Source organism: Tympanuchus pallidicinctus, unplaced genomic scaffold, assembly GCF_026119805.1.
Source record: "Tympanuchus pallidicinctus isolate F22 unplaced genomic scaffold, pur_lepc_1.0 scaffold6, whole genome shotgun sequence".
Lineage (NCBI taxonomy): Eukaryota > Metazoa > Chordata > Aves > Galliformes > Phasianidae > Tympanuchus > Tympanuchus pallidicinctus.
The window spans coordinates 44,625,254-44,650,807 of NW_026294780.1; the positions used below are offsets into that span (position 1 = coordinate 44,625,254).

At 39.6% G+C, this 25,554-nt stretch overlaps 1 protein-coding gene across 1 annotated transcript in view; it reads right to left on the reverse strand.

Annotated features, from left to right (window-relative positions):
- The window catches only part of CAB39L (calcium binding protein 39 like), a 47,064-nt gene that overhangs the window by 17,934 nt on the left and 3,576 nt on the right, over positions 1 to 25,554 (reverse strand). The window contains 4 exon segments of the mRNA XM_052664626.1: positions 5,453 to 5,571; positions 10,301 to 10,465; positions 20,076 to 20,186; positions 20,188 to 20,227. Coding sequence (XP_052520586.1) covers positions 5,453 to 5,571; positions 10,301 to 10,465; positions 20,076 to 20,186; positions 20,188 to 20,227 — 435 coding nt within the window.

The window sequence follows — 25,554 nt, forward strand, 5'->3', positions numbered from 1 at the left end:
TTAAGCTTTTGCAGCCCTGAAGACCTTTCCTGCAGTTTAGGAGGAATTCTGCTTAACTCCCTCCCTCCCCCACACACACTACAGCAGAGGCTAAGGGTTTATGCAGGAGTTTGTGCCTCAAGTTACAACCCCACTATGGCCCAGGCATCATCACAGAGAGGAGCTGGCACACTTCTCTTGGAAAGGCAGGCAGGGAGCTTAGGGTGGAAATTCAGATAATCTCCTCTCTATAGGAAGTCTTGATGTCTTTAACGCTGAAATTAACCCAAAACAAAACTGTTAGAAACAATTTAGAAGAAGCAAAAAAAGAATGCAATCTAACAGTCATGGGAACTTAAAATGAACTTCTTCCAGCGATATTCAGTCACGTGAAAGTGACCAAGTCCAAGGAACAGAAAGCACACTCTGTTTCAATAAGCTGGTTATACTACATCAGAGCTGTGTATTATCACACAGAGCTTATCAGCATCATTTTTCCTTTGCACAATTAATTCCTAGCACTAGGCCAAAAGGAACAAATAAACAAAAAAAAGACAAAATGCCATCTGTGCTGTGAGTGAGTGGGCCCTCAAATTTACCACCAACATGCAATTTAAAAGAATTGTAGTGTTCTGAGAGCATACCAGAGCTGCATATTTCAACCTGATGTCAACAATAGTTAGCTTAATGAAAAATGAACTGCTATTCCAAAAAGGCAAATGAAACTTCCCACCCTCAAGTAGATGCAAAAGTCAAGCCCCTGCTTGTTTCCTTTTGGGGAGCATTTGCAACCCTGAACTTACAACTCTTTAGACAGCACACTGGTTACTACTTTCTGGTAAGGCACACCTCCCCTCTTACCCATTAGCAGGAATACTAATTTTGAAGCAGAAAGAGGCGGAGCTGCTCCTAGGAGTGCAGCCAGGAAAATATTTAATACTTGGCTAAGGAATATTATGGTTGGAATAAAAGCAAATTACATTGTTTCCAGCACAATAACTTTTTAAAACATGAGCATCAACAGAGTCATTCTTAGTCAAACGCTCCATTATCTACAGCTGGGTTATGGACCTTTGACTGCTCACATAAGCGAGGGAAGTTGGGCTTGGCTCCTGGAATATGCCTGGAAGAAGTTTACAGGCTGCCTGGTCACAACTAGCACGTTATCTGAACCCATATTTCCATGCAAGCCACCAGCTAGGAATGACAGAGATGCTCTTCTAATGAGCAATTAGGACTGCATGCAGTTCTCCTTTGTTCAGCTGAACTTACAACCTGAAGAAATCCCCACATACTGGCTACAGAGGGCAACCAGAAAAAGAAATAATGGACTCGGGATATTTCAGAACATTTATTGCAGAGGCTGAAAGAGGCCAGTCTACTAAGAGCAGAGATGCATCTTGGTGCAAAGGGAATTCTACTAGTGCAGAAGATGGTACAAGGTATGGATGCACAATGAAATAAACCACAAAGATACAAGCCTGGAAGACTGAAGGTCAGGGCAAACAGCTCTATTCTTTTCTCCTTGCTAACTAACATAGCTTGAGCGTGTCCTTAGAAAAAACTCAAGGGGAATTCAGCAACTCCAGGCAGTACACCAATATAACTTTAACTTCACTGTGATACGAAGAGATCATCACAAGTCAGGGCAGTGACTGAATACTTTAGAAATTGCATGTGACATGATAGTCACAGTCTTATACATTTCTAACTTGAGAGAAACAACAAAACAACAAAAGCAGAGCCATGAACTTCAAGTCTCCTGTAGTCCTGTACTAAAAAGGGAAAATATTTTAACTTATAAAGGACCAAATTATTTCCAAGCTAGTGCAATACTCTGAGACCAAAGAAAGACTTGGGTCAAATTATATATATCAGATACAAATTAAATACAAGTACAAATTGAATATATCAGATACTCTATACACCAAACATTACATTCATCTGAAATTAAGTTCTTTAAGTTCCAATTAAGTTCTTTACAGAGAGAGTGGTGAGGTGCTGGCACAGGCTGCCCAGAGAGGCTGTGGATGCCCCGTCCCTGGAGGTGTTCAAGGCCAGGTTGGATGGGGCCCTGGGCAGCCTGGTCTGGTATTAAATGTGGAGGTTGGTGGCCCTGCATGTGGCAGGGGAGTTGGAGATTTGTGATCCTTGAGATCCCTTCCAACCCAGGCCATTCTGTGATTCTGTGAAAGTTCCTATTGATACACATACAGAAGATGCTATTAGCACAAGTCCTCATGCAGCGAAGTAAATTAACCTACCCCTCCCAAAAAACAGTAGTAAACCATGCACTACATGTTTTTCTGAAGCTGAGAATCTGGGAGGGAGTAGCCAAGAAATAAAGCGAGGGCTAAAAAAAAGGTAGGAACAATTACCTCAAAGTGGCAGTGCCACGGGAGTATTGGGCAGGAAGTACTGGGAGGGAGCCCTGATTCAGGATCCTTCCCGCTCCACAGAGCTCACATTATGCAGTGAAAAAAGCAACCTTTTGTTGATACTCTTGTGAACTGACTGTCAGGGGGCAGAGGAAATTTTGCATCCAATACAAGCAAAACAATGACTAGCCTTCACAACAGTTCCAGGCTGTTTCTTCTACAGCCATGGTTGAAATATTTTTTTTTCCTCTCCAAACAATGTCTTATAACAAACATTAAATGGTACAAGCAAGCCAAATCTACTTTCCTTTCTTTTAAGTAGATTTAATGTATTCCACTTAGCATTAAATAAACATGAAAACACACCCTGAAGTAACACTGTCAAATGGCAATGCCTCCCATTAAGTACGTGTTTCCCAGTGTCACCATTGCCTGCATGCAGCAAGGCACACACAGTGAGCCCTGCCCTTGTTTTAGGCGTGTATCTGAGGTGCCATTTTCAGGCAGCCCTGGCAGTGGACCTGTGTATGTTAGGTAAGACATCATTACACAGCTACTTTTCAGCTATCACCAGTGATCAATCGGGCCATCTTCTGAAAGAATCCAACAGCACTTTCTAACGAAAAATCTGAGAAATGGCACTTCTGATACAGTGCAGTGCTGCAGAGAGACAGTCGAGATGTCAAGAAGGAGCCAGAGACCCAAACTAACACACCACACTTCTGTATGCATCTCTAAAAAAGCACATAAATGCACCCGCTGGCTCAGGTCACCCACAGTGGAGTGTCTGTCAGCAGTACATATGTATAACAATTTTTTTTAACTTTCATTTTAATATTCTTGGTTGCTACAGATGCCAAAGGATATCTGGGACACAATCCAAAAATATTTTCTAACTTGAAATAAAGCTGAGACATATGGTAGAGATGCACATATAACGTGCAAGAAGAAAATAAGTGAAAAAGAGAGGAGGAAATAAAAAAGACAAAGAGGGAAGAAAATGATTGCATCTCTATACGAAATTGAAAACAGTTGTACAACATAAATGTGACTGAGAGAATGATCATAGAGTTCTCAAATCATAGAATGGCTTCGGTTGGAAGGGACCTCAAGGACCATGAAGCTCCAAACCCCTGCCACATGTAGGGCCACCAACCTCCACATTTAATACCAGACCAGGCTGCCCAGGGCCCCATCCAACCTGGCCTTGAACACCTCCAGGGACGGGGCATCCACAACCTCTCTGGGCAGCCTGTTCCAGCACCTCACCACTCTCTCTGTAAAGAACTTCCCCCTGACATCCAACCTCAATCTTCCCTCCCTCAACTTAAAACCATTTCCCCTTGTCCTGCTGTTATCTACCCTTGTCAAGAGTTGATTCCCTTCCTGTTTATAGGCTCCCTTTAGGTACTAGAAGGATCATCACTGTGATCATCACACTCCCGAAATAAACAGTTTGAGGTTTGTATAAATGTTGAATTTTAATAAGCAAATGAGACTAAACTCCGTTAATTATTCCTTTTCAAAGATGCTGGTGCTCAGTAATAAAAAACAAGTCACAGTTTCAAAATCAAAGTGAAACCACGATTAATTAATACTTGTATGAGCAAGACCTGGTTCAGAATAGTGACCTGCCCTGCCTGCCCCCCACCCTGCTGGTGGGAAAAGCAGCAGATCAGACCAGGACCTCTTGCTATCTCATCAAGTAAAACTTTTGACACCACCTTCAATGACAGGTTCAGCCTCCCTTAAATCCCTGATAGAAATTAGTTCACTTGATTACTTGTATTTTCCTGCTCAGCTGCATTGGGCTGCTGCCAGTTTTGAAGCAAACAGCCAGTTTAGAGGGCTCATGCTGCAGACATGCCTGTTTCCCCTGACTCCAGGAAAGGCCAGGCTCACTTGTTCAGGTCTGCCCTTGGCAGAGGGGGAGGCCAGCTGGAAGGGATTTTACCCTTGGGGCTGCATTCTCGTTATGCTCAAATCTTAGATATGGCTCAAGTATTTTCTTCATACTGATCGTGGAGCAAACAGTAAAAATGCCAATCTTAAGCCTCAAGAGCAAGAAAGATATTTTTGAAAACAATCATTTTTCTAAGCACCATTAGCTTAAAAGGCCTGTAACGCAGTTTTTGTATGGCTGTTACTGCCTCACCAAGATAACTGCTATGACAGCCTACATTGTTTCACAATGATCAGCCACTAAAAGCACTTATTTCTGTATCAGCTCTTCAATCCACATCACATACATTCTCCTTTCCTCAGAGGAAAATAAGCAAAAATCTAAAGCCAGAAGTAAACCACAGAAAACAGTAGACTGTAAGGTTTGGAAAAGCAAAGATTCTTGCTAAATGGGAGGCACTATTGGTCACTAAATGTTGGTCACACAGAGGGGACAAAAACCTCAAGAGTTTTAGGCAGCTTGTGCATTCCTGAGCACAACTACAGCTGATGTCTTCTCCATGCTGCAGCCTACTCCCTCTCCTTGGCTGACTTACCTTGGGAACCACCACCTTATTACTCAGCACTTTACGACCATAGAGGTTACAAGAAAAAAAAAGATTTAATGCTGAAAGACGTGAAGTTAATTACCCAATTAATTTAAAGTTGACATTCGCATGTGGCTACAAGCATTTGAGAAGCCTGCCCCACAGACACAACTATTCGTTTTATGCATTTTTGCTTCTTTGTGTTCTACCCCACGGTGGTCCAGCATATGACTCCAGTTATTCACAGACACCAGTATAATTCCCTCCTGCAGTGCAAGGCGGTCTAAATGAAATTCAGCAGTTGTCAACAATGCTAGTTTAGGGCAAGAACTGAAGTACACGTCACATGGTAAGCAATCAAAAACAAGCAGCACATAATTATTCCAACATGAAGTTTTAATGGCCGAATGAAATAATCCAGTCATTAAAAAGTAGACATTGAAGCAGAAAGTAAGTAAATATGAAAGAAACAAAACAAGAAATCTGGAACAAAATCTGAAAATCCTTGTTAGAAAATAAGTAAGAAAGTGAGAAAACAGATGAGCTGCAATGCCAGTTCCAGGCAATGCTCTTTAACAGAAATTAAAGACAAATTAAAGCACCCACCCTTTCAGAAGCATGAATAGGATATGTGGATGGGCACTAATGTATTCCACAGTAGGGCTGCGTGTGCCAATTTGTCTTCTCAGGATGTTGTTAAATATCTGGGAAACATCCTTTTTACCCTGTTAAAGAAGAAAAACAATTCTTCAACTGTAGAAACATGAGCAAATGACCATTCACTATAATCTCTATTTAAAATGGAAATTAAATTTAAACAAAAACAGGCTTGTCTCCTTCTGGGGCTCTCCACAGTCACACCACATCACACTTGTTCTTTCTTCAGTGACAAGTTTTCCTCCCTTGAGTGGCTCTTAAGATTACCAACCCCCCACACACACACACTTGTACCTTTCTTTTCACTAAATGAAAATGTGTGCCCTCCTTATTCTGTTGAGCAACTCCTTGGCTTTCTTATATAGAAACACTAAATTCCAAAAAAGGCAAACAACTTCCTGAGCCAAACGTGCTTTTGCCTTGTGTACTATTGTTCCCCAGCCTCTAAATGTAAGCATCAAGCTAATACACTAAGTACAACAAAACACAGTCTAGATTTATAAAGCTAAATCTTCCCACTATTTGAATGTCATCTTCACAAATACGAACATAGTTCTGAAAAACAGGATTACATTTAAAACTATACTTATTGTTTCACCATGAGGAATGAAATAACTGTACTGATAAAAAGGCTGTCACACATACCTCAGCTTCAGCCACAACTGATAGGAAAAGGATCCTTAATTTTGTCCTGCTTTTCTCCTGTATCTAGGCCTACACACATCTGTGCTGTCATCTTTTGTATGTGAATACTTCTTGCACATAACTTTTCAGAAGACCCTTCCAAATTATGTTTTATTCACCTACACAGTTTGCCAATCCATTGTAAGCAAGTCCTCTTCCTCCCCCACTGCTTTCTCCCACGGCTGCAAGAGACGATGGGAGAAACTAATAGAAGGGAAAGACTGCTGCACTAATGATCAGTAACCAAGGCACTGAGTAAACAGTGGGTCACTATGCACAGGGCAAGCCCAAGCAAAAGGTTACTTATAATCTCTACACGATCATTGATCTGTCTGGAGAGGACAAACATTCCTTGGCGAATAAATGATTGAACATCTTAAGCCAAGGCGCAGACAGTTTCACACAGAGGGAAATTCCCTGGTTTCACCTCTACAAATAAATCATTGCTGAATAACACAAAATATTCTTTCCTACTAGTTCCAACCCAGCTGGTTTGGAGACTCGGGGACTCAGGGAATTAAACAAGAGGATCAAATCAGACAAGGCCAGTCCATCTGCCTTTGTCTGTAGCACTTTCAACCCCTGGACACTCTTTCTGTTAAGCTAACTCTTTACAAAGATGCCACATTCTCCTCTTTCTTTACAACACCCATAAACGTATGTCTGGAATCCCATGATCCCCAGTGGCTTTAGCAGTTAATCCAAAATGAAAACAATTCAGAAAGGGAAGAGCTGTTGAAAGAGGAGAGAGAAAAATGGCCAAAAAATAAGCGATTCTCTCTGCTACACCAAATTTTCTATTAGTTACTTAATATTAGGTGTACATTACATCCAATAGCAGCATATTCTCCAGAGACCAGTGATCGTGAGAGAAGTTGGTCTCTCTGGATTCTTTTTAGAAAAATGGAGGCAGGGAGGAAACCAAGGCAGACTTCCCTCATCATCAGACAACCATAAAAATTGTAGGAATACTTCTGCAGTGCTTTTCACTTGGATCTGCAATTTGAGTTTGCCTTATAATGAAATGCAACTGGAACACACGATAAGGCAGCAGAGAGAGAAGGGCAGAACAACAACAAAAAAAACCCCAAAAGATGCCATCATATAAGTAACAAACTGCATATATATATATATATACATATATATATATATATACACACATACATACACACACTGTAATTTTGTTCCTATCTCAAGATAAAGTAAGGGAAAACTTCCAATGTCACCAGTCTCCTTTATGGATTTTATAGCTTGTGAACCTTTAGGCTTACATACAGTCAGTAACATAATTTTTTTAAAACTGACTCTTCTGGAATGCAAAATTGCCTCAGTTCTTCAGTGTTCAACAATGAAGTTCACGTTCCAAATTTTCAAAGATAGAGTCTGATCTTGATCTTACTCAAACCCAACTTCAGTGATTCATTTCAGTATTATTAGCAATACTGTATGTATATTGTTTCTTGAGTGACAGAAGCAATAAACCTCCTTTTTCAATAGATGCATGACAGAGATATGCAAGGACATGACAACATCCCCTAAGCATGTGTAGGCACCCCATACTTACTGCACTTACTGGCAGATGAAACACAAGTGAAATCAGACTCCAGCAAAAGGCAGAGCACAAACTAAGTGGGAGTATTAACCCTGATCTGTCTCCTCTCAATAGCCATTGAGGTTCATCAAGTCTTCAAAGATTTCAAAGATAAGTACAAGTACACCTAAATTAAGCTCAAACTGACCAGTAGGTTCAACAATTTTGGAGACAGGAGGAAGAGAAAGGGAATCAAGAAAAATGAAGTAATTTATATAAAGATTATCACCTTCAGAAATCAGATTTTTCAAGTAATTTATTACTTTGATTTCTACCATAACATACAGAGCAGAAAGCTAATTTGCATGTTCATAAGTGATGAAATTGACTGCTTAACAAAGAAACCTAAATGACAACTATGAACAAAAATATAAGAAAATGCAGGCAGAAAAGTTGAAAATCTAAAGAAGTTTAGGGGGATGTGAAGACATCCAGTGTATGTAAAGCAGTATATTGCTTTACAGCCTTCTTTTTCAAAGTCATTTATTTTCTACTGATTTCTGAATTATATTTTAATAGTTCTACTAAATGAACGAAAAAGCTTTATCATTTACAATAAACCTCAGAATTGTTTGTAATAACATCAATTCAACAACACATTTGATATTTCATTCATTGCTTGCATTTAAAGGTCGGGGATCCAATATCATAGAATCAATCACAGAATGGCTTGGGTTGGAAGGGACCTCAAAGCCCACCCAGTTCCAACCCCTGCAGTGGGCAGTGCCACCCATGGCCCCATCCAACCTGGCCTTGAGCACCTCCAGGGATGGAGCACCCACAGCTTCTCTGGGCAGCTGTGCCAGGGCCTCACTGCCTTCTGAGTAAAGAATTTCTGCCTAACATTGAACCTAAATCCCACCTCTTTTAGTTTAAAGCTATTCCTCCTTATCTTACCACTATCTGTCTGCGTAAAAAATCAGTCTCCCTCCTGTTTATAAGCTCCCTTTTAAATACTGGAAGAAAACATGGTGACAGATTTTTTTTGTCCTAACAAAAGCAATACAGACTGTAAAGAAACTGAAAAAACCCAGTAGCTTCTCTTCTGACGTATACTTGCTAACACTATCTTCTTCTCTATTTTCTTAAAAAAAAGCATATAAATATAAAACGTGTGATTTTTAGGGTAATGGTTTTATGTGATTTTTTTTTTTTTTGTACTTAAGACATTTAATAGGGGGAGATGACAACTGAAAAGATCTGAATAAATTCTAGCGTTAAGGTCTCCTGAATTCAAGATGTCAAGAGTTGAACTCCAGTAACAAGAACGCTTTCAAAAACCAATAGAAAATCTATCAGTCCCTTGAGTACTGGCTTTACTGGGGCCAGGAGGAAGTGGGGACAGAAGCAAACATAAATCCCACCGTTCCTCCTTTTCATTCATTTCCAAAATGGAAAGTAAAGAAACAACACGTGGCTTCAGTAGTGAGAAAAATCTTCCACAAGAAAGAAAATCCCACGAAAGGTGACTTTGAGAGCATCAGGCAGTTTCTTCAGGGAGCCAACATTTAAATTCAGCAGCCACCCAACCCTGCACATTGGGTACTGGCTTCAGACCTAAACTGAAGAGGTTTGATTCTTAGGAACCATGGCTATCAATCCTGGGAAATTCTCAGACAATTCTAATGAATTATCAGAATTCAACAGAAGCTGCAAGACTAATAACAGAAGCCCCTGGAGAACTGCATCCCAGCTGGCCTTAGACCACAGCAATACTGTAATGTCCTGTCAGTTATGAAGCTTCTTCCCAGTCCCCACCAGCTAAAGCTCAATTTAAGAGTTTATATTTATTCTGAATTGCAGTCATCTGTTTTACCAAAACTGTTTTTCTCCTTAATTATAGGGAACTGCAGTTAATTTAGTTCTACTAAGTCCTCGACTTCAGAAACAAAACTGGCAATCAGTTCAATGGGCTATATAATCAAATAATACTAATTTATATTAACTTTTCTGCTTAAAACAGAACTACATTCATTTCTTCTTTAATAAAAAAAATTAAATGGGAGCAATCCCATTTACTTTGCCACCTGCTGCCAGTTTTTAATACCTTTTTCAGCACCTTTCTTCTCAACTCAACCATCCTAATTTTTGAAGGTTTTTTTTCATAAGAGATTGTCCAAAGCTTATAATTATTTTCAGACCTCATCACTGAATCCCTTCTAAATCGGATACATACTTCAGAGGTAGTGGTGGTTTGGGTTCCAAAGAAGTTAAACACTGTGGCTTGCAAGATCATAAACGCTGTTGTCAGCATCATTTCCTATCTTGTCTGGATGCACATTACAACATTTCTTGCATTTAAGAAAATAAAGAAGTTAAATCAGAGGTACTGCACTTACTTCCAGTACACAAGCACTGCCACTATCCTGACTGAGCTACTACAGTTACCTCCTTCAGCACATGAAAAATGGTGCAATTATGAGTCAAGTGCAATAACATTTAGACTTTGAACATATACAGTTTTTATGACAGACAACACTGACATCAGGGAGATAAAAAGGTCTATATGCACACTGACCTACCTCAAAATCTATGAGCTGCAGGTTGGCAATAAGTGTCACTAGAAGGCCACTGTTGTACAATTCTTGTGCCAGCTGAGCCACTACTTCTGTTGGTGGTTCCTTGTCTGTGGTCCCACACAGAATTTCCTTCATTGCTTGCAGAGATTTTGACACTTCCTCTGACGCCTGTTGACCAACAGATAAGGTTAAAATGAGATGTGAGTTATAATGTCCATGGTTCAAAGGCAAACATCCATTTTTCACAGTGAGGCAGCTCTGCCCTCACACCCTCCACCCTTTCCATCCTGGATACACAAAGACTCTTTGCAGTAAAGGCCTTATTTGTGTGTGTTTGCTTTAAATCCTACCTGCTCTAGCCATTGGGCTGTGCAGGCTGCAGCTCTTTCTGGGTCAGGGTATATTTAATACACTCACATCCAGCACACAGTGCACATATGAGGCTGACTGGATTTTTTGGTCCAGGCATGAGAAGCAAGTAAAGGAGAGGTCTGAAAGCAGAGATAGTGAAGGTTTCTGAAACTAGGACAGTATTTTACATCTATGCTGCAGAACATTGATTTGAAATGAGTGTTTCATTAGCTTAACAGGAAAAAAAAATACATGAAGGCGCACACAAAAAAAAAACCTCACCACCATTTGTAAAAGCCAACTGGACATGAATGGATGTTCGAATCCAGATCGATAATTTCAATACGCCTCTCACGTAAACCGAAAGGGAAAATGTCGCGCTTCCAAATGTCACCACATCAATCCACGTAACATAACCCCACGGTGCTCAGGAGAGACATCTCTCCAGTGCTGCTGATCACCCCACACTTCAATACTGATTTTATTCACATTAGGACAAAACAAGAAAAAGCCACCTTCACATCACATCAACCTGGATCATTCAAGCATCCATTTTGCACAGCATAAAGGTATGTTCTCTCCCAGTCCATTTGTAACTATTCACAGTTTTCTGCTAGTTTAGACAGGCCAGCATGAGTGGCATGTAAATTAGTATGACTGTGATAACTTTAACCACAGCAGAAGTCTTTTTGTTCCTTATTGCAGCACAGTAAAAGAGCCTATTTTTATCTCAAATGTTAGTGGTATCTCACTAGAGATATCCCACAGAGTACAGATGGAATTAACAACAGGGGTGCTATCTTGTAAACTAAAGCTCTAAATCTTTATGAGAGCTGAGCAAATATTTTCATATCAAAGGAAAACTCATACGTTTTTGGCTTTTCACCAGCTCTGCTTGGAAGGGTGTGAATATCTCTGGTGTTCTAGGGTTAGAAAAATTAATACCTTTCCTTTAAAGTATGAGTCTTTCCTAATCCATGGAAAACTGCCTGCAAGACTCAGCTTCACCTTTATTCTCAAAAAAAAGAGGGCAAAAAAATAAAGTGCTGAAGGAGAAAGCAAAGACAGAACATGTAATGGTGATGGGCACAATGGCTCCCACAGCTGTATTTCTCTTAACATATCAGCTTTCCCACCCTCCCTCTTTGCTTTTATACATACAATTTATATTTTGTGTTTGACTTCCTCCCTCTATATCCTCCAGATATTCAGTTTTGACATTAAATCCTCTAACAAAGTTATTCTTGGTCAAACGTAAGGGTTCTACTTCTAACCCTCAATCTGTAGGAAAAACATAATCGCAAACAGACTTGTGAATTAACAGCCACTTCTAGTCTCCTCTTTGACATTTCTCCTTAATCTGATGGCATTTTTAGAATAATACCCTGTGTCAGTGATGGAAACGTGCATGAGATTCAGCAGAAAAAGTCATTCCAAGATCCAAAGATCCAAGATTTGTCCAAAACAAACAACAAAGCCAGACATATTCACTCAATACATGAAAAATAAAAGATAAAAGAAACATAGCTACAGAATTTTTCCTAAGAAGCCAGACTTGAAATATAAGTCTTTGGATTAGTCTACTAACCTTACTGGACTACCTTATGTACAACAGCCTTAGAGATGGAGAACTGGTAGAACAGATAAGATTGCATCACCTTCCTGACTTAAATTATAAATGTGTTCAACTTCCCTTATTTATAAAGTTGTGATTTTGTCAGCACTAATCAAGAGTTTCAACAGTGAAACCTAGAAACTTGATAGACAGGAGATTCTTGGTCTTAAGCTTGCTTTCCTAGTAGAACAAAATCTTGTCATTGCCACTCAATAGGATCATAACACAAAGAAAGTAGTCCATGAAGAAACTGTTTGCTGAAATTCTGTGTGAAAAAATCCTTCCTTATGTCCTCAAGACTTTCTCTCTTTTCTCAGCTTAATATAAACCTGAACACTAGCTGACTTTGTAGCAGAGATTCACTCTTCATTTCACTGTGGGTAACACTGCTACGTCTGTGCAGAAATATTTCAGTATTTTAGCATTATGAAGCATTTTGATCTTCCTACCCCACGGAGCAAATACTAGATTCTTCCATTTACCTCACTTTGCCAGGTCTAAATGACAATGTCTTTGTTTTATTGAGTCTCTTGGATTGATCTCTACAGGAGGGCCAAAGCGCATACCAATGTTCTTAGGATAGCAATTTAACAGGCTTAAAACAGCTGGGAATGGTGCCTCAACAGTTACATTTTTTCTCTGTATTCCAGAGCTATACAAGACTGTGCAATAAGGAGTGTCTTATTTTTTTCATTAAGGGATTACAAAGAAATCCTAAAGGTCTTAAAATTTTTCTGTTCTTGAAAAATCTTCCAAACATGGAAGGTTACAACAAAGGTCTTATCTGTTGTCCATGCAGAAAACTGAACTGTTATTTCTGTAACTGCATTGCTTTGGGTCTTCTATATCCAAACAGTAAGCTACCTTATTTGCAACACTGCCTGTGCATGATATAGCAAAACAAAGCAAATCTTCTGCTTCAGAAATAAACAATCTGTAAAGGCAGTTTTTGAAAAATCCCATTGCAGATCACTGTTTTAACTAGAGTCAGTAACTTCAACCACTTTAATTTCCAGACTTGCAATAGGCTTAATAAAACCTTTCCTTCTTCTAGCTACTTAGATCAATTATATGTTTATCTTAAAAAGGCCATTTGTAACCCAGACCTATTACACTTGTCTAAGAGGCAGACAGATGAATCTCCTGTTAAACGATGTAGATTCATTACATCTTTTTACTCTCTTTCAAGGAAGACTACAAAAAACTTAAGGAAAAAATGTATCAGGCTATGAATTAATTGACAGCCTGAGTTCCTCCACCTGAACTGCAACTTTCAGAGCTTTCAATGGCTTCTCTTGCCTCTGTGCTACCTCTGTTTTACAGACAGGTTGGAGACTTCATGCATATGTTCCAGGTCAGAATGGCTTATTCTTATCTTCTAATCATCTAGAGATTCAGAGATTCAACGTAACATTTAATGATGTAATGACTGTAATGATAAGAAAAAAAAAAAGATCCCATGAATTTTTTCTACCCTTCCAAACCCAGATAGAACAGATATGTAAGCAAAATATGTCATTTGACATATGCATAGTGATTAGGAAATTCCCAATTGTCCACAAAACACATCAAATAGGATCTTAGAGCTTCTATTTGCCTACCTAGCACATTTCCAGGGCAAAAACTGCTTTCCTAACCTGTTGCAGTCTTACACAGCAGCACACAGGAACATGAAGACACCTGACAATGTGATATGAGATATTACCATGTACCACTCAGTAAGCTTCCAGTATTCCATGACAAAAATCAGAATCAAAAGCGTAAGGCCCCTAGGTTTAGTTCTGTCTCCTTTACTTTACAGCTACGTTAAAAAATACTCTCAATGCATGTATCAAAATAGTTTTTCCCTAATAGTGACACAACTCTCTCTAAATGCAACTCCTAAGAAGAACCATTAGTAGAATTTGAATCCAAAATTGAAATCCTAAGGAACATCTCAACTGACTTATTCTTGGTGCAGTTTCATGCTAAAAGGAACAAATTGTGGACTTCAGCAGAATGTTTTGGAAAACAGAACTCTTAACATTTAGCCAAATATTATGGCCTATTACCCAAGGAGGCTGGCAAGGACAATCTAGCAAAGCAGGCACAATAATTAAACTTCTAAAATGCGGTACGATTACCTGGAAGAGATAGAACTGCCCCACCTGGACATAAATTCCTTTCCCACTATTAATCCTGCACTCAAGACAGAAACAAAGATTGTAAGATGCTTAAAAATGGAAAAGCAACCAGGAGTGACAAGCTTCAAACACTTGGCACCAGTACCTGATAATATCTGGAGTCTCTCCCACCTCTAGAGCAATAACAGGTCTCAGCAGAACTGGGAGGCTGAAACAGGAAACTTTCCACAAAATCCCTGGGCATGTGAGTTTTGTGCAGTTAGAAGGAAGGGGTGCCAAACCCTTCTTATTTTATTCGCTTGGTTTCAGTGTATAGCAATGAAGTCAAAGGTAATTTTGCAACTGACTTTGGCAGCAGCAGAATTGAGTCCACAGGTATCAGCATTTGCAATGGTCACACAAGCATTCTTCCATGAAAATGCACATCCTGTCCTCTGCATGTACTTCATCTTACATAGAGGACCCCAGTTGCTCTAACTGTGCAGGAGCAAGGTGAATAGGGTCTGATAAAGGCTTATTGGTGCTAAGCAAGAAAGCAAGATTTATTATTAAAAAGAAAATTATGGAAATCTAAAGACTTTTAATTGCAGCTTTATTAAAATGCTGCTCTCCTGACCCTTCTGAACAGTACCAAATGTGTTAGAGCAGACCAAGATGACACAGAGGTCCGATTACAGTAACCTACCTGAACAAGCAGCTTTGTTGGAATATGTAAGAGAAAGGGGAAGAAGTTAGATGCTTTGAGTTACCTTACATCTACCTCAAGTATAGTTTGAACACCAGTTGAAGATGCTGCAGCCTGTGATTCTGTCTGTCAGAAAAACACTCCACATGAAGCCCATATCGGCTCTGTCATGGTTTTGGGTTCCATGACAAACTTAAGGTTTGGACCAGGCTCTGCCAAAACCTGCAAATCTTTCAGACCATCCAGGCCAAATACAGAGACAGCTTAGGCCAAGCTGCACCCAACCCAACCTCCTTTTGGTATTTTCAATTAAAAGCATGGGGCACTCTGAAAAGCTTTTGTTGCACCATGGGTTCAGAAATGTTACCAAACCTGTAGGCTCCACAGATGGCACTGAGTCACGGGTGCCGCACCCCAGCATGTTTGATTAGCAGTAGGAGGGTGATGATCTCAAGGATGTGCCTCGGGGACACATCATGTGCATCCTGAACTGCTTTGTGCTGACCAGACCCCGTGGCTTCAAGGAGACAGGATGTCACCTCCTTTCTTTGTGAGATGGGTCAGGCATCCGTTCCACCAATGTTATTTTACAATATCCATCCACAAAACACACAATGGTATCACTGGTCATAAACGAACCAGCACAACAACTGCATGACATGCTGTGTTTCCTCAGGCTCAACGAATCTCCTGCCCACTGTATTGCTCCTGGGGTTTCTCTTCCATTCTCCCCATTTATGCATATCCTCTGGGAGGTACAAAAGTCTGCACCAGAAAGCAGGAAGAGGTGCTCTGAAGGCTTTCTTTCCTACACTGTTAAAAATTTCCTTTTCTATTTAATTCCTGAATTAGTATTACTCATTAAATGCAAGCTTATTTTGCTTCTATATAACTGAGATTAACTTTTATAGAATTCTGTAATAAAATATAATTAATTGTTCCTCGCCACAGAGCCCACATATGATCCTAGCAACTGCACATGTCACAAGAACCCTCTTATTTATTGTGGATGTTGGAAAGGAGGAGGATGCTTGATAAGGAAGGCTTTAGTTCACTTTCCAGCTGTCTTACTCTACTTAATCCTGTAATTCTTACATCCATTTTTCCTGTGCTGCAGTATCTTCTTTTAAGTAGACATTATTTTTTAAAAATGAGACAGAAAAAGAAGGTGTTAGAACACTTCAGAAGAAGAGGAACCACGTGTGGTAGCAATTCTCAACCTGTGCTCTATCAGCCTTCAGAACATAGCTTAGAAAATGGCAAGGCTTTAAACTCACATGCACGCAAACAAAAACAAAACATTTCCATAAAATAATAAGGACTTAGCATTCAATCTTAGTCTGTTTTTCCGTTGGAAATGTTTAAAAAGCTTTAAGGCAGCCCTGTACCCATTAATGGTTTTATATATACATACATATACATGTAGAGGAACTGGGTCAAATTCAATCCTTATCTAAGAAAGACAGATGCTAGTGCAGTCAATTTTTCATCAAAGCCTGAATGGGCCCCATTCTAAGACTAACAAGAAGTACTAAAAAAGAGTGAAAACTTCTGCATATCATGCATACATGGAATTGTGTCTCACAGAAGATGTACACTTGCCTTTATACCTAAAAGTGACTTCCCTTCATCCTATCTATCAAGCTGTATCTTCTCTCTTCCTGCCATTATTGAAATTAGTCTTCACTGATTTGTTGTAAAAGTCCCACTACCAGCGTGCGGCTTAGTTTGAGAGGAATTATCATTTTTGTATCACTTAAAAGTAGCCTCTCTGAAGCCCAGATGACTTCTGCTAAATGTTACAGGAGCCTGCATCCAAATTGTCAAATTTGCACTGCCCCAGCTGCCCATTTGCATCTCATACCTAAGATTCTCAGCTCGGGAAAGGAAATGAGGAAGATCTCCCTCAGGTTTGCAGTTATTCAGGCTTTGTCACTCTTCTCTGCCAACTCTGAGTGTATTAGCAGCTTTTAGCTGTCTCAGCCCACATGTCACATTTGCTGTACTACAATGACAGCTAAACTGTCAGAAGATAAACCTTGTTTAAGCATCTGAGGCAAGTTCCAGTTGGAAGGGATTTCACAAGCACACAAAATCAGAGATACTGTCAGGGGTGCTCTTACAAGTCCTGGGAACCTCAATTTTACAACCAGATACAATAGCTGTCCAGTTCACATGACTCATAAGGAGACAGAAATCTGAAAGAAATGAAAGAGTCCTGACCCACAAACATCTACACTCAGTGGCCCACAGGGTCCAAAACTCTTGGGCAGCTCTGGGAAATCAACCATCCGTGGCTCTTGAAGGAGACAGTCCTCTGGACCCTTACATGAAAGTGTAAGACATTTCATCTCCCTTTGGAACACTAATCAGACGTAAATTTCTATATCTTGCAAGTCTCTGCAGAGTGCAATACTGTACTTTATCTTCCCTTGCTTTTTTCATTAAATTTCTATAATCACATGAAGAAACAACACGTTATTCATGAGTATATCTGAGCAAATTTCAAAAACTTCTGCATCAATGAAGGTGCCACCATTACCTCCTCTCCTTCAATTCAAAACACAACCAACATTCAGACACAAGTCCACTGAGCCCACAAGTATTTAATAAGAGACACGATGGTGACTGCTTCAGCAAGAATTATTCTCCTTACGCATTTTAAACTCATCACTTCCACAGGTACTAAAGATAATTCCACATGATTTACCTTTCTGAACTCAGGACCATTAACCAGGCTTCTTTCTTCAGCAGGCAGGATGGATGGGGCCCTGGGCAACCTGACTTAGCACCAGATCTGGAGGTTGATGGCCCTGCCTGTGGCACAGGGTTTGGAACTGAAGATCCTTGGGGTCCCTTCCAACCCAAGCCATTCTATGATTCTGATTCTATTTCAGAGCAGCACAATGCAACACTTCAGATGAATGACAGCACTACTTATCTTCTCCTCCAAAGTGAGAAAGGCCCTTTGTGTTTCCTCTGTGTCTGAGTGCAAGGTCCTGATTCAACAAGCCATGTAAGCACATGTGTAAATGCTGTCCAATACAGTGCTGCTTCCTTGACTTTCTGCCTTGATGCTGAAGGGATTGCTTTGTCCTCTTTCCGTCTCTTCCTCAGTAACTCTCATTAACCTCATTTACAACAGCAACAGCCTCCATACAAAAATGATAAACTATGTCAGAGAGTACTGAAATGTAGCCTCCTTCCCTGATAACCTAGAGAAAAATGATGTGTGCACAGCATGGGGGGGAGACATGGACAGCCTCCCATCCTGGCCACGTGCAGTCACACGCAAAGGCACAACAAGGTGGTGAGGCATGCAGGCTGAAAACAGTGTGGACTTGTGAGTTAGGATAGTCCACATCAACATAATTCACAGAATTCACAGTTGAGGAGAGTCTGCCAGATTAGGGTTTTCAGATTTTTTTAAATGGCCTATCTGTATTCCATTCAATCAAATGTAGAATAAGCCACCGTTGTCAGTAAACTCTCAAGCTGTTTCCATCCTAATCAGCTGGGGAAAATCTCCCATATCTTTTGCTTTGCAAGGAAAACACACACCAGCTGTTAGGACTTCAATGAACAATTTACACTGAGTTCTCCAATTTCTAAGAAGTCTGAATTTCTGCTACTTTGTCACTGACACCCAAATAAACAAAACAGCTCAAAGCCAAAAATCCTAAAAACCACAACTTGGAGGAATCATGCTGCAAAGTAAACAAACAACAACAACAACAAAACAAGCCTAGAGTTTCTGCTTTAAATGACTGCTTTAATCAGGTTCTGAAGGATGAAGTCAGGTGGGGAGCACAAACGCTGCTGACTTATTTATTTAAGTTTTAGTTCAAATTCTCTTAGTGCTTTACAGTTAACTGAAGATATTTCAGTTTGAGACATCAAAATACCAGAGGCTCACTGAAATTCATATGACTGATATTACATAATTAGCATACTGAGCTTTGAACCAAAAAGCTTCCAGAGAATTTTGGTTGGACGCAATGGCAACTGTGCTTACCTTTTGGTTTAGTTCATTCTAATGCAAACTCCAGCTCAAAGTGGGAGAACCACCATGTGCAAATACAATACTTAGCTGCAAAATAACTGTTAATTCTGTCACTCAGTTCTAACCTGAAATTAGGTTGTTGTTAATTAAAATAATTTTCTATGTTGTTGTGTGACTTCTCAACTAGTTGCCGCAAGAGTGGTGAAAGTAACTCAAGTCAGTTGTCACAGAGTTAAAGGAGAACAATAATATTAGCAAAAATCTAGCATTACAATTAGAACATGAAATAGCAGAGCATGTTTAGGAAACACACACCAAAGTTTAGAAAAGCCTGATACAGTGAGACTGCACAGATATGCAAATACAGACAGGTTTGATGCTTTTTATGAACGACATTTATCAGAAGTAAGTTTTGCCCTCTGGGTAGCTACACATTAACTGGCACTCTCATTTGTTTTTCCCTAAGACCAATTAATAGCAGAATAGCTTTTAAATAGTCTTTTATGCTGTTTTGTTAGATTCCTATTAAAAGTAGTAGATCAACCCTCATTTTGGATAAGGCTCCTGGACCTCAACATTTTCTTTCTGACCCCTAGACAAGGAAGAAATTCTTTACTGTGAAGGTGGTGAGACACTGGAGCAGTGCCCAGAGAGGCTGTGGATGCCCCCTCCCTGGAAGCATTCAAGGCCAGGCTGGATGGGGCTGTGAGCAACCTGGTCTAGAGGGAGGTGTCCCTGCCTACAGCAGGGGGTTGGAACTACATGATCTTAAAGGTGCCTTCCAACCCAAACCATTCTATGATTCTATTCTATGATTCTATCTGCTGTCCTTTAGTTAGCAAAAGCCCAGTGATTTTAGTAGAGCTGTTCAAACATAAAGCTACTTATGCGTGCAAGTGCTTACGGAACCAGGGCAGTGAGTGAACACAATTTCACTCTCTTGATTGTGCTGCTTCCCCACCATTAAAACCTTATCAGTCTTCTACAACATTACCTCATACCTTGTCTGTTTTTTTTTCTTGTTTTTCCAATATGGCCATGTTTTCCTTCAGAATTTTCACAATCTCAGCAGGATTTTTGTGCGATTTACTAAACAAAGGCATGGTTTTTTTTCTTCACCTGGATTTCTTCTTTCAGTGTAGAAGAGGAATGCCTAAATCAAATGAGAAAAAATAGTTTTTAAGGTCTCTACAAAAATGCAATAAAAATACAAAAAGACATTATGAACAAGAGAGGGTTATGCCTCAGGCACTGTATTCTACTTCAGCTAAGCACTAGAAATTCTCACATAGACTTGATTTGAAGTTCATCAGAAATTGAATAGCCTCTGTCAGTGTGTGGAAAGCAGCAACTCAGCAGATACTTCCTAAAGCTTCAAACATACACTTCAGTGCCTCAGTTCCATCTGTATGCATACATCAAACATTTTATCGACAGTGAGTGCCTTGCAGGTTCCACTAAATTTCTGATGTTGGTTTCACATAAATTTTACCAGTTCCGCTGTGATGCAGAGTAACTAACTTTAGACTCCTGCATGCCAAAAGCACCCTTTGTTTAAAACAGTGCACAAGAAAGATCCAGCTTATCAGCCATCACTCATCCTTTTCCAGTTGCTTTTTTTTTTTTAGTCTAGAGGGTCTTGTTATGACTTAGCTAACTCCTTGAGTCTGACAGACTTCAAGAATCCATCAGAGCCTGTGGATCAGATCTCCCTTATGTAAAAACACTGCGTGAATTAAACCCAAAACAGAGTATTAGGCCTAAATGTGGACACAAATGTTTTCATGACATTTAAATGAAAGATTGAGCATTTCAGTGAAAATAAGTTTGCTTGTTTAATTTAAGACATTCCTTCTCTGTATGGCTGGAAAGGCAAATACCAAGTCACTGTATTTATACATGAAAGAAACCAAGTAGCTTAGTTTGTGATCCTATAAACCATTAAGTTGCAAACTCCCATGGATTTTACTGAGAGTCTGATACAAAGACCTACTGAAGTCAACAGAAAGACTAAAGATGGGAATGTACTCTTGTTAAGGCAAGTAACATTTTACAGGGAGAGTACTGCACAACTCTGCATCCCAGTTGTACAACAAAGAGAGGAAAAGAACAAGAAAAAGAAAAAATGTTGAGTATTTTTCATCTCTTTCCACAACAGAAGACAACCATCATCCACCAACCCTCTGCACACATATTTAACACATTAGCACAACACAAATATATAAACAAATCACTTCCACTTCCCTGCTCCTTCTCAAATCATACAATTTATTTTTTTTAAAAAAAGCTTTATACAAGATGTTTTAAAGGGGAGAATTAAATGAGGGCAATGTATGACATAAAAATCATAATAGCTGTCATATAGTCATGCTTTTCCCCCCATCGTCCCAACCAACACCCCTCATGTTTTGTTGTTACTGCTGAAAAACTTCAGAGTCCCCCAGGAAGTATGATCCCTCTTGTGGCACACATCCCTGTGCTAATAACTCCAAAAGACCCTATGAACTAATGCCCAGGTTACATATATGTTGTATTATAAATATAAATAGCAATCACATAAGTTGCCAAGGACAAAATTCAAACGAGAGAGGAATATTTTAAAAAACCAAACCAAACAACAACAACAAAAAAGCAGCGATTCAGATTCTGCCCTAACATCTTATTAAAAACATTTCAAAATATTTGCAGATTATCTTTACAAGAACAGTTCCTATGACACAAAGGAAACATTTAAACCAAAAGTTCCTTAATAATGTCAAGAGTAGATTAATTTGTAGATAGCTTCTCACTAGTTGCTAGGTCAATTTTACAGCAATATTTTCACGTTCAAGTTCTGAAAGCTCTCCTCCTTCAGATTTCCACTTACAAGCTCCTCATGGCTTGGTTCAAATTAATTTTCATTTCTGCAGTTTTGGCCACATAACCTTCAATACTTGGCTGAGCTCTCAACGAAGGAGTCAAAATGAGCGCTCAGCGCTGCTCCCATGGAGCTCAAAACTGTGATTTTTGGCAGCACCCTCTGACTCGCAACAGAACAGAGTCACACCTCAACTTGCCAACGTGCAAGACTGAATACTGGGTATACTCATGACTAACTCATTTGGGAATGCTCAGCTATACACAAGCACTGGAAAAGGCTGGGCCTCTCATCACTTAGCTTACTTCATCTTGCAGGCAAAGGCAGTATTATACAACACATTTGTTTGAAAGCTGCTCGCAAGCACCAAGCGCCCTGGAACCTCACACGTTCTGCAATTAGCTTAGTACTTCAGAAAGCACAAAAGGGACCAGTTCTGCATATTTTTATTACCTGTGAAAACAAAGCATGAGATTGGGAACATCTGAGAGAGACATTCGGTGAGCAAAACCTTAACTGGCAGGATGCATTTTAGAAAAAATACCATCAAGGTGTGGTAGGGCTGCTCAGACTGCCACAGGCATTTTTTCATCTTCCCCTTTTAGAGGTCACTACACAAGGAAAAGCAAAGGGGGAGATAATTTGATTTTTACATTGAAGCAGTCACGAGTGAAAAATTATGAGTCTTAAAAAATAAATCTACTTTCCTAAGTGACATATTGCTGTGAGCTACAAGTGCCTCCTCTGAAGAACTCAATTACATAGCTGTCTGGAGTATATTGTATGTAAATAATCATTCATTTTGCTACAGTCCAGTAACTCAGCTAGCACTTTTCCTCTCTACAGTTTGTCTTATCACTGAGATGCCACAGCACTGCTGAGTGATAAGTGAACATTTCACTTCATACCCTACCACTGTTCTGATCACAATAGCAAAAACTGCTGATAATGTGGCAGGAAGGGACTCAAGAGACTGTTTAGCTCATCCTCCTTCTGAGCAGAGACAAGTCTCTGTTTCACTTCATTTATCAGTCTTACACACAAAGCAAAGCATCCACTGTATATGGAAGGAAATATGGAGGGAAAAAAAAAGGAATAATGGACATTAAAAGAGTCCCAAGAGAGCATCAGAGACCTCTCTTAGCCTTAGGAAATATTTTTTAACCCATCAGCATCTGGAAATAGACGATCCGTCACCTAGATGATACTGGCAACTGCAAGTTACAGTTGCATTCAAGATCCTTTTGTTTTTCCCCATTGGAGTGTCCTAGGGGGCATACACTATTCACAGATACAGACAGAAGCAAGAGGTGGTAAAATCACTTTGCCAAGATTTGGAAGTTGTACCACTTAGTCCTAGCACCTACTATTCCATAGGGAACACTGCAAAACAAGACTCCCTTAATTCAGGTTTGTTTCTCCTCAGTGGATTCTCTAGCACCTACAAAAGAATGAGCTCTGGCTAAGGCTGTATCCACAGCTGCAACGCTTCTGCCCTGTCCTCTTTCTATCAGCTCTCTGCTCTTTAACCTTTAACTTGAAGCTTTTTTCTTCAGCAGAAGCACTAATCTGGTTTAAATTCCCTATTCACTTCATGACTTACTTTCACTTTGCTTTTTTTCAGAACTCAGTATTTTCAAGATATCTAGCCCTCTGTTAAAGTTGCTTGAAACTGGTTAGTAAGTTCAGAAGTTGCTGTGGGAGGAGAAGCAGGATGAGAGACGGACGGTGTGACTACGAAAAGCTTTGTTTCTTAAAGCAATCAGTCTGAAAATAATTGAAATACAAATAATTGAAATACAGAGATGAATGAGAACCAAAAAGAATGCAGTACAGGCTTATCAGAGGTAGCTCATTCTATAATCTCTCATTAATGAAGTGCAAGGCAAAGAAAATCCAGCAGATCCCAAACATCTGACATGAAAGGATATAAAGTTAAACATTAAAAAAATAAACTAGCCAAAGAAAAATTACCATGTAAGTGGAGACTGATCCTCTGAGATGGCAATAGCAATTTTGCAAGAGGACCTTATTTAGAGAGGCACAGGAATTGAGGCCCTACCAAAAAACTCTGATGACTAAATAGGAAGACACCATCAATACCAAAGAGGACTGGAATACCACTGCTGAGAAACCTGACAGCCTGTAGGATTGGAAAAATAAAAATAGAATAAAAAATAAAAGTAGCAAGTGTCAGTCAACATACAACAGAAGGACAGATGAATATCTGCTTCAAGATGTCTATCCTGAGAAGTGACAGGTCACTACATTTGTATTTTACAGGTAAGATAAAGACAAGTACAAATTTGTGATGAATTAAAAAGTAATCTCCAGTAGAAGTTCAAAGGCATTCATGCTTTTGTACAAAGTTTTGACGAAACCTCATGTGAAATACTGTACACAAGTGATCATCCAAGCCAAATAAAACCAGAGTAAGCTTAGAAGAAAAATACAGGGAAGAAATTATTTCTGCCAAAATAATAATAATAATGTACTATTTGTACACAAGCAAATGGCTGTAAACTGCCAATGAGCAAACTGAAGCTAAAAATGTATAGGTTTCTAACCATTGGAGCTTTGAGATTTTGAAATAACTTACTTCAACAGGCACACTACAGAGCATCTGTTCATAAATTTTTGACACTGTTGTCTGGCAGCAAGGGACAGAGCTGAATGAGCCCCTTTCTTTCCTACTTTCTAGGAAAACATTTTCCATCTAATGGTTATTCAGCAGCATATGTTTTTATAACATCAAAAATGCATTGTAGTCATTTCTGAATTCCTAATAGGGGAAAGCCAACTTATAAAATATCAGTTGGGATGATGTTTCATCAGGACACTTGTGAGAAGCTTACAAGGTGAACCAAAGAAATATCAGGTGTCTCACCAGCCTGACACTCAGAGCCTTTGAAAGCACCTCTCCCATTCACAGGGGAAATGCCCTGGCAGCACCACATAAGGAATTTTGGTTTCCAAAGTCCACAGTTGCCATCAGTACAAACAGAACATTACAGCCTGCAGAGCTGGGGAGTCCAATACTTTCTATGAACCTTACCTGTACGTAAATACTTTCAAGGAGTGCTTGTTTGCGGAGGGGGGGAAATGTGATTTCATTTTAGATAAGTAACAGAAGCATCAAAAGACAATTTTAAAGCAACACTTTCTACACATCTAGCTGTATCTGTTCAAGTCTGAAAAAAACAGAAGTATTTCACATAGTCCAAAGCAGTAAATTGAATCCAGAGGCACATGAGGTTTACAAGAAGTGAGCTCTAAGGACATCCGGTAGCCTGACAAAGATAACATCCCTTTATACTCAGAACATGCCTTCCCTCAGAGGCCTCCAACTCTGCAAATACTTAATTAAGATGGAAAACACTCTTCCAAAAATGCTGTGTGAACACTGTTACTCCTCTCTCTCTGCAAAGGGAGAAGCTGAAGCACAGAACAATGAGGACGCTTACCCAAGTCCACATTAAAAAAAAAAAGACAAAATAAGTGGCTGTGCCAAGAATGCAACCTACGTCATTTAACACTAAAGCCTATGATTTTTTTTTTTTACCAGTCTTCAAAATCTCTCTTTTGCCAGTTTATCTGCTCACAAAGGGAATGCCATAGAAAAT